Raw genomic sequence first — 11,063 nt, forward strand, 5'->3', positions numbered from 1 at the left:
GGACCGTTAGTTTAAAAGCAGGATTGAAGCTGAAGGAAGCAAAGGAGAGAATGAACAAGATTTTTCTTTTTCAACGAAACATCAATTTAGTTTTAATCATTGAACACGAAGCTGTGTCATCAGCATGTTGTTTTATATCTGCCATGAAACACCACAAAAACACTTGAAGGTGACGCGCAGTATTTAATCAGAAGAGAAAAGTAACATTCTTATTAGTAACTGAAAATAAATGAAACTAACACTATGAACTAATATTAAACTACTCATGAATGTAATATATATATATATATATATATATATATATATATATATATATATATATATATATTGTGCGATTCTGATCGCGAATATATTGATCGTGATATATCGGTTGCGCATGAAAATGTACTACACTCTGTCACATGAACAAGAAGTTACAGATGAAGACTCATTTCTGATGTGCGTGAGGTACATCATTAGCCGTTCTGATCCATAAACACCGCAAATAATTTCTGTAAATGCGGTTGTCTCATGCGGGAACTGTGTGTAATCCTGAATGTAATTCATGAGTTAAATATGGAAACGGTGTCTTGTTATTTTTCACAGGTTTCCAGAATTCTACAGATTTACACTGATTTTCTACAACCCCAAATCCTACCAAACAAAGAACACCGACAGCACACGTTTAGAAGACGTCTATTGGATGTCTGTATTTACATCTGCAAGACATGTTTTCTGATTGTTTGCTCATCTGCAAGACCTCTGTGAGATGTCTGCTGTCAGATGTCTGTTCTGTTTAAGACCCTGATCAGATTGCATAAAACAATTTCACAAAAACAAAGAAATTTACTACGAGCACATTTATTTCAGCTTATAGAAAAAGTTTATAGAACTAGTAAAAGACACTATGAATCCAGCTTAGTTTGTTCTTCAGCATGTTTCTTCTGATGAGAATTAAAACTTCCTAAATAAGCGAATTTCCCTCCGCAGATGGAGCAGTGATAAGGTTTCTCTCCAGTGTGAACTCTCTGATGAGTTTTAAGGACATCTAAACGAGCAAACGTCTTGTCACACTGAGAACATTTATAAGGTCTTTCACCTGTGTGAGTTCTTTGATGTTTTGAAAAAATGTTCTGACGATTAAAACTCTTCCCGCAAACACTACAGTGATAAGGTTTCTCTCCAGTGTGAATTCTTTTATGAAAAATAAAAGAACTTTGGTTAGAAAATCTCTTTCCACAGTGAGAGCAGAGGAAAGGTTTTTCTCCAGTGTGAATTCTCTCATGAGTTATTAGCTGAGATTTATGACGGAAACATTTATCACAGTGTGAACACTGATAGGGTTTCAAATCAGAGTGAGTTTTTTGGTGCGACTTTAAAGAACCTGACTCCCTAAAGGTTTTTCCACATTCACTGCACTGATACGGTTTCTCATTGGTGTGTATACGCACATGTTTCGTCAGATGAGGTTTGTGGTTGAACAACTTCTCACAGTGAGGACACGCGTATGGTTTTTCTCCCGTGTGAATTCTCTGATGAGCAACAAGATTTCCTTTGGAGCTGAAATGTTTGTCACATTCACTGCAGTGGAAAGGTTTTTCTCCAGTGTGTGACATCATGTGAACTTTTAGATTCGAAGAAGAGACAAAATTCTTCCCACACTGCTGACAGTGAAAGTGTTTCTCGTCTCTGTGCTCTTGTGAATGAAGTTTCTTCTCTTGTAAGGTAGGAAAGCTGATGTCACATCTGGTGCAGGTGAAGAGTTTCTGTTCTGTGTGTTTTGATGTAGAGGCCGTTTCACAATCACCACATGAATCACCGCTCTCATCTGAAACAAACACAACAAATGATAACATTTCACTTAAAAAAAAAGGAATAATTACAAAATCTGATGTATCTGTGTAAAGACCTGCTTTGGACATGAGAACAACCAGTGATCGAGTAACTGTTAGACTTTGAAACTCTTTGAAAACGGAATATACAGTTGTCATTTTTACTTTCTTTCATCTAAGGGTTCATTTGAAGTGCATACAGGTCTAGCTAAAGCACCTAAATTTGATAATTTATGGAAAAAATATCATCCAAAAAATATCCACCTTATTATGGACAAACACATTATCCCCTAATATACTAATAATATATGATTGTGTATCAATTTTTACTTATACTACAGGCAACGTTTCACTTGATATTTTTATTTGATTACTTTTTGTGATTATTGAAATACAAAACTCATTTCACATAATACGTGTCTTTTCCTTATAAACGGATAGCTTTTACCATTTTTTAAACAACACCGCACACAAGCAGAATTAAATCAAAGACAGTATCTTAAAATTGATTTGTTGATCAATTAACACCAAAAATGGCGAAAACCTGTGAATTCCATACGGATAGATAAAAGAAACTTGAATAACAGGTTGGACAGAGCGATTACAGTGGACACAACAATGACAAAGATTCTATACATTTCAAATTGTATGACCCGAGGACAATTTGAAACTATTGTCAAGTGTTCTGTTTTCTTTGTTTTGGAGAAAATAGTGCCTTCTCAAAAAATTAACAATTAAAGCTCCATAGTCCAAGATAAATTATGATCATTAAGATATTTATGTTCCTCAACATCAGCGTTGGGAGTAACGCATTACAAAAGTAACGATATTACAGTAATATAATCGTTTTTTCAGTATCGCAGTAATATAATGCATTACTAATAACATTTGGGTGATATTATACCAATTTCAATCTCAGTAACGCGTGTTACAACAATGTATCCCCCCCCCTGAAATTATTTTTAAATAATTTACCAACACATTCCATTCCCATAGAAAAAATTAAGTGATTAAAATGCTATGATTTTAATACTATTTCCTGTTACTGGAATCTGATGCTTAAGATAACAGCAATGCATTCTACAAGAATGGAAACAAAACGTAAGTAAATAAGGAGGTTCTGCGTTTTACAATACCATCAGGCTATAGGTAGCATTATAGTTGGTTTTTGTTTTACACAGTCGCTCAACTCCACTCTTTCTACTTTTAAACTTTCAACAGTTGATGGAATAACTACAGTTAGTCAGAAATCTAAATCAGTCAATTAGACCCTCTTTCAACTCCATCAGTTAAAGCCTGTCTACCTGTTCTTTTACCTTATATTACTAAGATCATTCATACTTCATCATCTCTGGCACAGTTCCTCGTTTATTTAAACCTGCAACTCCGTCTCCAGTACTCAAGAAGCCAGTTGCAGACCCAAACAATCTTGATCATTTTCGTCCTAATTTGTAATTTGATTATTCCTTACATTTTTTTAGATTGTTGAGACACAGGTATATTATCTTATCTCAGCGAACAACCTTTACAAACAACTTCAATCAGGTTTTCGGTCCTACCATTGAACTGAGACTGCCCTTGTTAAGATTACAAATGACTTACTAGTAGTGGCTGACTCAGGACTTCTTACTATATTAATTCTTCTTGATCTAACCTCAGCATTTGAAACCATCTCTCATAAAATCCTTTTAGACAGATTGCAGTCCATAGGAATTGTTGGAACTCCTGTGATTTGGTTCACATCATACCTTTCTGGTCGTACTCAATTGGTTCAATTGGGCCAGATAATAACTAAATCCTCAATTATCAATGCAGGTGTCCCACGGGGATCAGTGCTGGGTCCTTTATTATTTATTTATTGCCACTTAGAACCATTTTCAGGAAATATGGTATCCATTTTCATGACGACACCCAGCTTTATTTATCTTCAAAACCCACTTCTGAATCCTCTGTTTCTAAAGTTAAAATTTGGTTTGCAAGTAATTTTCTTAAGCTTAGTAGCAGTAAAATGGAGATACTTCTCGTTGGTACAAAAAATAGTATGTCCGAGACCAGTGGTTTTTCTATGTGCATTGATGGTTCTTTGTTTACTCCTTCAATTCAGGTTAAAAGCTTGGGGTTATCCTTGACAGTACTCTATCTTTGAAGCGCACATCAATTAGATTACTAGGTTGGCTTACTATTGCATTGAAGACAGAGATACAGCTGTAGTCTACAGGTATGTGTCGATTGGTTCATTCCTGCGCTGTGATTGGACGGCCCAGTAAAAATACATTGATGAGCACAATTATTATGCATTATGCGTTTGTATCCTATAACAGACGCGCGACCATTTATAGCGGTCACAAATAACAAATAAACGAGGTATTACACTTTTTTATGATTTTGAATGTTTGAATGTTTAAAATGTTGACCTGTTGAGACTATGCAACAGTAATCAAGTGTGGGATTACAAATGTATAAAATGTTATATCTAGGTGCGAATGTAATAGTATATAAAATGAGAAAGTTATGTTCATTGTGTTTCACATTTTGAGGTAAAGATGATGACATTCCAAGAAGATAAAGTCAGGCAGCCCAGGTGTCTGAGAAATCACCCTTTTGTCTTTATGCACTGACCATTGGGCAGATTCCCAAGTTAAAGTTGAATGCTAAGCTCAAGGCACTGCTAAGCCTTTGTCTCTATGAGAATGTGAAGGTATGGGCAATACTGTCAGGCTGATTGTATGAGCACCTATGGATGAATGACACTGTTATGCTGATGAGATCGTGGCTGTGAAAATTCCGGTAACGGGCTGATTCATTTACTGCATTTGCATTCTTTGATTAAATGTTGCTTTGTTCCCGCCCCTTTGAAAGGTATATACTCCACTGTGCTGAACTAAAACTTGGATGACAATAAAGAGAACTTCTTTATGAAAGATATCCCAACGTCTCCTGGTATCTGCTTTGACGAGGAAAAAGTTTCCTACACAAGTATTTCAGGAGCAGAATGTTTATATAAAGAATACAGAATGCATTTGCCTCAGAGAAACCGAATGAATTTAAACTACTAAACTGTTCAGTCACTAGTCCATTTAAGAGATCAATAAATCATTTCAATTGAACCACAGAGAATGCAAGATGTGAATGAGCTTTGCTCATTGAGTCATTTAGTAAGACTGGTTAATTTAGTTGGCTAAAGTGGGCTGAAAAGTCAATTGAAAATGATAAAAATACTATATATATTATAAAAACACTTCTGTTTGGCTGAATAAATATAATGTTTTATATAACTTAATAATTGTCATTTTCATCTAATTTTATTAGAACTTTTAATATGTCAATGTCGCTTTGGTTAAGCCAAGTGGATTTTGAAGGAAAATTATTTGAGTAACGTATACTATTTGTGGAGAGCATTCACTTAACATCATAATCTCATTTTTGATGTAGGCAGCTTTTAGTGGGTTTTGCATCTAAACTCTTCATAACATATGTAGCCGCCCGCCACGTGGGCAGTATCAGAGTGGCAAGCAAAGCTTGAGCAGAATGTTTTTAATGCGAACGGCAAACGGAATGAGAACTTTTCATTTATTTGATCTAAAAAGTGAACTATTTTTACATACTGATAAATTGATATGAAATTAATCAATTAAAATGTCATGCAGTTTCGATCCCTTTAATCCACGCATTTTAAAACCTTTAAAACACTGTATTGAATTTTTTTTTTTTTCAAGATTTCCAGCACCCGTGCGAACACTGCCTCACGCTTAAACAACATTAAGAAAATAAAAAAGTTGAAAATATGTTTAAGAAAGATTAAAGAAGGAAACAAACCTGAAGGAATAAAATCATCATCATCATCATCATCATAATCCTGATTCTCATCTTCATCAGTGTGATGCTCTTCTTCTTCTGTGGTTTGTCTTCTCATCTCTATCAGTTTCCTGCAGTCCATCAGTGTGACAGAACACATGTTCAGTGGTCTGGTGTTCAGGATCTGCTGTTCTCCAGCGTTACAGACAGAATCCAGAGACTCTGTGGAGGTTTGATCAGTAGATTCATCCTGATTCAAGGTGTGATTACTGTCACACACAGTGTCCTGAGCGTCTGTGGGGTTTGACTCGACCTTTACCACAATCTGACAAACACACAACACATCATCAGCACTGGAGCTTTATAGAGAATATATGTGTGATGTATAACTTTCATTTAGTTTGACATGAATGACAGAATAAAAGCAGTGTGAGTGATTGAGGTAAATGATGTTGAATGTGTCCAAACCTCTGTGTTGAGTTCATCTCCTCTTGTCCTCAGCTTTTCCTCCAGTAACTTCACCTCTTTCTTCAGCTGACAGATTTCTGTGATGAAATCATCAATATCCAGCATGGACAGATCAGTTCCCACTGATTTACAGCACATCTGTGACGTCATCGGCAACATCTCAACATAAAAACAACGAACTCAAAACTTTGTTTTATTATGATTTCAGCGGCTTAACTGCACATAATTGTTCAGTCTGTGACTTTGATTTAATTGTCTGTCAAAATATAAAAAACTGATCAGATACCAGATGACAGACTATACACTCATATAAACATCTTCATTACACACATTCAGTGACTGCATAACACGTCAGATAAAAACGCGATATTCTCACATTTCTTCTCGTTTGTTTTGAACTGTGAATGACTCAAAAAGCGTCAATGCAAAACAGGGGAAAAAACTTGCACATACCTTAAATATAACTAAAAAGAGACAAAAAACAAAGTGATGTAAACACGCAGCGCTTGATGTTTGTCTTTCTTTCTTTCTTTAGTGGGTTTATCGGCGGACTGAAGAGCTGCAGAGCGACTCCTGCTGGACTGGAGACACATCACACTCAACACTAGACATGGATGGGCAGATATTTAAATACGTCTATTTAAAATGTAAAATATTTTTTTAATCCTGTCATGCTGGGAGTCGTTTACTTTGTTGATACCCAGCATGCATTGCTGCTGGAAGTTTCTTTTGTTGATTCTCACCATTGTTGAGATTCTGATTCTTGATGTATTTGTGATTAAATTAAGGTTATTGATCTGTAAAACATCTCCAAATACTGTACATACAAGACCAAAAGACATCAACTATAGAATGAGAAAAACTAAACCAATTGCTAAACTCCCACGCTGCTCAAATAGTCAATAATACAATCGACCTTCTCTTGACTTTCTTAACTAAAACTATTATGCTTTGAAATTACAATGAGTCAGTTATCACAGTTTTTGCAATACGCACCTCTGAGACCATTTTAAGATTTTACAGCCCTAAAACTAGTTTGTGAGGAGAAGCATTCTGTATGATATGATCGTCATGAGTCTAGTGTTGAGTGTGATGTGTCTCCAGTCCAGCAGGAGTCGCTCTGCAGCTCTTCAGTCCGCCGATAAACCCACTAAAGAAAGAAAGAAACACAAACATCAAGCGCTGCGTGTTTACATCACTTTGATTTTCTCTCTTTAGTGTTTTAAACACAGTGTTGTGTGTGTGTGTGTGTTGATATGTTGACGATGACGTCACAGATGTGCTGTAAATCAGTGGGAACTGATCTGTCCATGCTGGATATTGATGATTTCATCACAGAAATCTGTCAGCTGAAGAAAGAGGTGAAGTTACTGGAGGAAAAGCTGAGGACAAGAGGAGATGAACTCAACACAGAGGTTTGGACACATTCAACATCATTTACCTCAATCACTCACAATGATTTTATTCTGTCATTCAAACTAAATGAAAGTTATATATCACACATATATTCTCTATAAAGCTCCAGTGCTGATGATGTGTTGTGTGTTTGTCAGATTGTGGTAAAGGTCGAGTCAAACCCCACAGACGCTCAGGACACTGTGTGTGACAGTAATCACACCTTGAATCAGGATGAATCTACTGATCAAACCTCCACAGAGTCTCTGGATTCTGTCTGTAACGCTGGAGAACAGCAGATCCTGAACACCAGACCACTGAACATGTGTTCTGTCACACTGATGGACTGCAGGAAACTGATGGAGATCAAAACTGAACTCACAGTAAAGGAAGAACAGACTGATGAACATGAGAATCATGGTGATGATGATCCTTTTATTCCTTCAGGTATGTTTCCCTCTTTAATATTTGATCTGATTGTTGTATGGTGTCCAATACATATTTTCAACTTTTTTCTTTTCTTAATGTTGTATTAGCGTTAGGGTCAGTAATAAAATAAGGTTGGCAAGATGAGAAAATCAAAATATTTCATAAACTGGTTATGAAACATGCATCAGATATTTTAAAATGTACTTAGGTGTTATATGTTTTTCTGTGTCTTTGTTGTGTTATAAGTTGCTCATGCATGAATTTGACACGTAAAATTGCACAAATTAAAGTGTGGGAACAAAAGATGCATTCTATCTAAAAGCAAACGCGAACCCAGACCTGCCTGAAACACCTCGTTTAACCACACACCCCTACAAGTCTACGTCAGTTCGTGGTCTGATTTGACTAAGACCGCCCAAATGTATACGTAAGGTGGGGGTACTTGTAAATATAATTGTATCGTTGCCGCAGCAGCCATTTTGTGGAGACACTGTGTGTTTCATTGCGAAAAGAAAGCCTCTTTGTTTGCCCTGTCAAAAGATGAGACCACTAAAAACCAATGGTTACATTTTATTTACTGTTGCAGAAAATACAATCCGAATGTTCAAGTTGTGCAGCGCATTTCAAAGATGAAAAAACAACAGCATTTTTTAAACTACAATCGTTCATACACTTTGCAATACATCTAAAACAAACCATAATATTCATTTTAGCCGTGTCATTTGACCCTTTTTAAGACTGAAGGTACCTGAAAATGTACGATGGTGTAGCAACCAAAGAATGAGAAATATTACATGTTTTATCCACTTTGATGAAATGTAAACATACTCATAAAATTGAATAATTTATTTAAAAATATCACACAAAAATAGATTTGATTAAAGGTATCTCAAAATATAAATTTAGATGTGTTTTGCAAAATTTATTTATTTTTTGGAATGATGTGCATTATGAACTCATAGACAGGTGGACCCCATAGACTCCCATTATATGAACCAGAGAGGGCTGCAGATTTACCAAACAATCTTCTTTATGGTTCTACTGAAGAAAAAATGTCACATACATCTCAGATGGCCTGAGGGTGAGTAAATAGGAGTTTTTGGCTGAACTATCCCTTTAACAAAACTAATGCAGACAAGCAGAGCAGGCAAATGGACACACAACAGTAAACACAATTCATTAAATATTAAAGCATTTGTATCCGTAGGCTGTTTACTGTATGTCTCTAACCTTTCAATTAGATTTGTGATATTTTATTAACCATAACGTTGTTATCCACACTAGCATTATTGATCAGCATGTAACCATTTGTGATCCTGTGAAAACCCAGGCTAAAGTCTCATAATCTAATTGATTATTAAATAACAAGCATCAAAGATTAATTTCAAGCAGTAATTTTACTAAGATTTTGGTATTATTCAGTCAATATTGAAGATATTGTTATATTTTCACAGAATATTCTGTAGGATGATTTTATGAAGGACTTTTGTGGGGTTTTCACCAGCAGGGTCACATTTTGTAATAAACAATGTTTTAATTGGGAAATGATTTAAACATAGAAGTTGTTCTGGTATAAATGGCATGGAAGGGCTAATTTAGTATGTAACTTTGTTTTATGTTTACGACGAGAGCATATTAATTGTCATTATTTATTTATTTATTTACAAATATTATTTTGATCAAACTTCTAATAAGAGGGCGTTCCCCTAAAGCCACAGAGCCTAATCATAAAACGAAATGTAAAACATAGAAATATAGAACAAATAGCCCGATAAAAGATCATACCTTTAATACAGCATATTAACCCGACCTCCGTTTGCCAGAAAATACCTCTTAGAAATGAAATTGAATACCCCTGCCTTACATGAAAGAAAGTAAAAATGACAACTGTATATTCCGTTTTCAACAAGTTTCAAAGTCTAACAGTTACTCGATCACTGGTTTGTTCACATGTCCAAAGCAGGTCTTTACACAGATACATCAGATTTTGTAATTATTCCTTTTTTTAAGTGAAAAGTTATCATTTGTTGTGTTTGTTTCAGATGAGAGCGGTGATTCATGTGGTGATGGAGAAACGGCCTCTACATCAAAACACACAGAACAGAAACTCTTCACCTGCACCAGATGTGACATCAGCTTTCCTACCTTACAAGAGAAGAAACTTCATTCACAAGAGCACAGAGACGAGAAACACTTTCACTGTCAGCTGTGTCGGAAGAATTATTGCTCCACTTCTAGTCTGAATGCTCACATGAAGACTCACACTGGAGAAAAACCTTTCCACTGCAGTGAATGTGACAAACATTTTAGCAGCAAACAATATCTTTTTACTCATCTGAGAATTCACACGGGAGAAAAACCATACGCGTGTCCTCACTGTAAGTGGAGATTCAACCACAAATCTCATCTGAATAGACACATGTGTGTCCACACCGATGAGAAACCGTATCAGTGCAGTGAATGTGGAAAAACCTTTAGGGAATCAGGTTCTTTAAAGACGCACCAAAAAATACACTCTAATGAGAAACTCTATCAGTGTTCACGCTGTGATAAATGTTTCCGTCATAAATCTCATCTGACAACTCATGAGAGAATTCACACTGGAGAAAAACCTTACGTCTGCTCTCACTGTGGAAAGACCTTCTCCCGGCGTAGTTGTTTTGAAGTTCATCTGAGAATTCACACTGGAGAGAAACCTTATCACTGCATCATCTGTGACAAGAGCTTTCCTTACTCAAGTTCTTTTTTTATTCATCAGAGAGTTCACACTGGAGAGAAACCTTATCACTGCATCATCTGTGGAAAGAGCTTTCCTTACTCAAGTTCTTTTTTTATTCATCAGAGAGTTCACACTGGAGAGAAACCTTATCACTGCTCCATCTGCGGAGGGAAATTCGCTTATTTAGGAAGTTTTAATTCTCATCAGAAGAAACATGCTGAAGAACAAACTAAACTGGATTCATAGTGTCTTTTACTAGTTCTATAAACTGTGTCTATAAGCTGAAATAAATGTAGTCGTAGTAAATTACTTTGTTTTTATGAAATTGTTTTATTCAATCTGTGTTGTTGTAAATTATGGGTAAGGTTGGATCTTACATGATTTTTTTTCATGTATGAACTTATCCAAAGCGACTTACATTCCATTATTCTGTACATTTATACATA

General features: G+C 35.7%; 2 protein-coding genes across 2 annotated transcripts; one reads left to right on the forward strand and one right to left on the reverse strand.

Annotated features, from left to right (window-relative positions):
- Nucleotides 1–590: 590 nt before the first annotated feature.
- On the reverse strand, nt 591–6,621 carry LOC130437587 (zinc finger protein 501-like). The gene is made up of 3 exons (XM_056768953.1): nt 6,075–6,621; nt 5,628–5,931; nt 591–1,807 (listed from the first exon to the last, which is right to left on the reverse strand). Exons 1-3 carry the CDS (start codon nt 6,231–6,233, stop codon nt 885–887), a joined length of 1,386 nt encoding a protein of 461 aa, XP_056624931.1. The 5' UTR covers nt 6,234–6,621; the 3' UTR covers nt 591–884.
- A 524-nt stretch (nt 6,622–7,145) lies between these two features.
- LOC130435615 (zinc finger protein 664-like) lies at nt 7,146–10,926 on the forward strand. Its single transcript, XM_056766367.1, has 3 exons — nt 7,146–7,163; nt 7,628–7,916; nt 9,941–10,926. The coding sequence occupies exons 1-3, from the start codon at nt 7,146–7,148 to the stop codon at nt 10,861–10,863; spliced, it is 1,230 nt and encodes a 409-aa protein (XP_056622345.1). The 3' UTR covers nt 10,864–10,926.
- Nucleotides 10,927–11,063: the final 137 nt, after the last annotated feature.

Source organism: Triplophysa dalaica, chromosome 2 (assembly GCF_015846415.1).
Source record: "Triplophysa dalaica isolate WHDGS20190420 chromosome 2, ASM1584641v1, whole genome shotgun sequence".
Classification (NCBI taxonomy): Eukaryota; Metazoa; Chordata; class Actinopteri; order Cypriniformes; family Nemacheilidae; genus Triplophysa; species Triplophysa dalaica.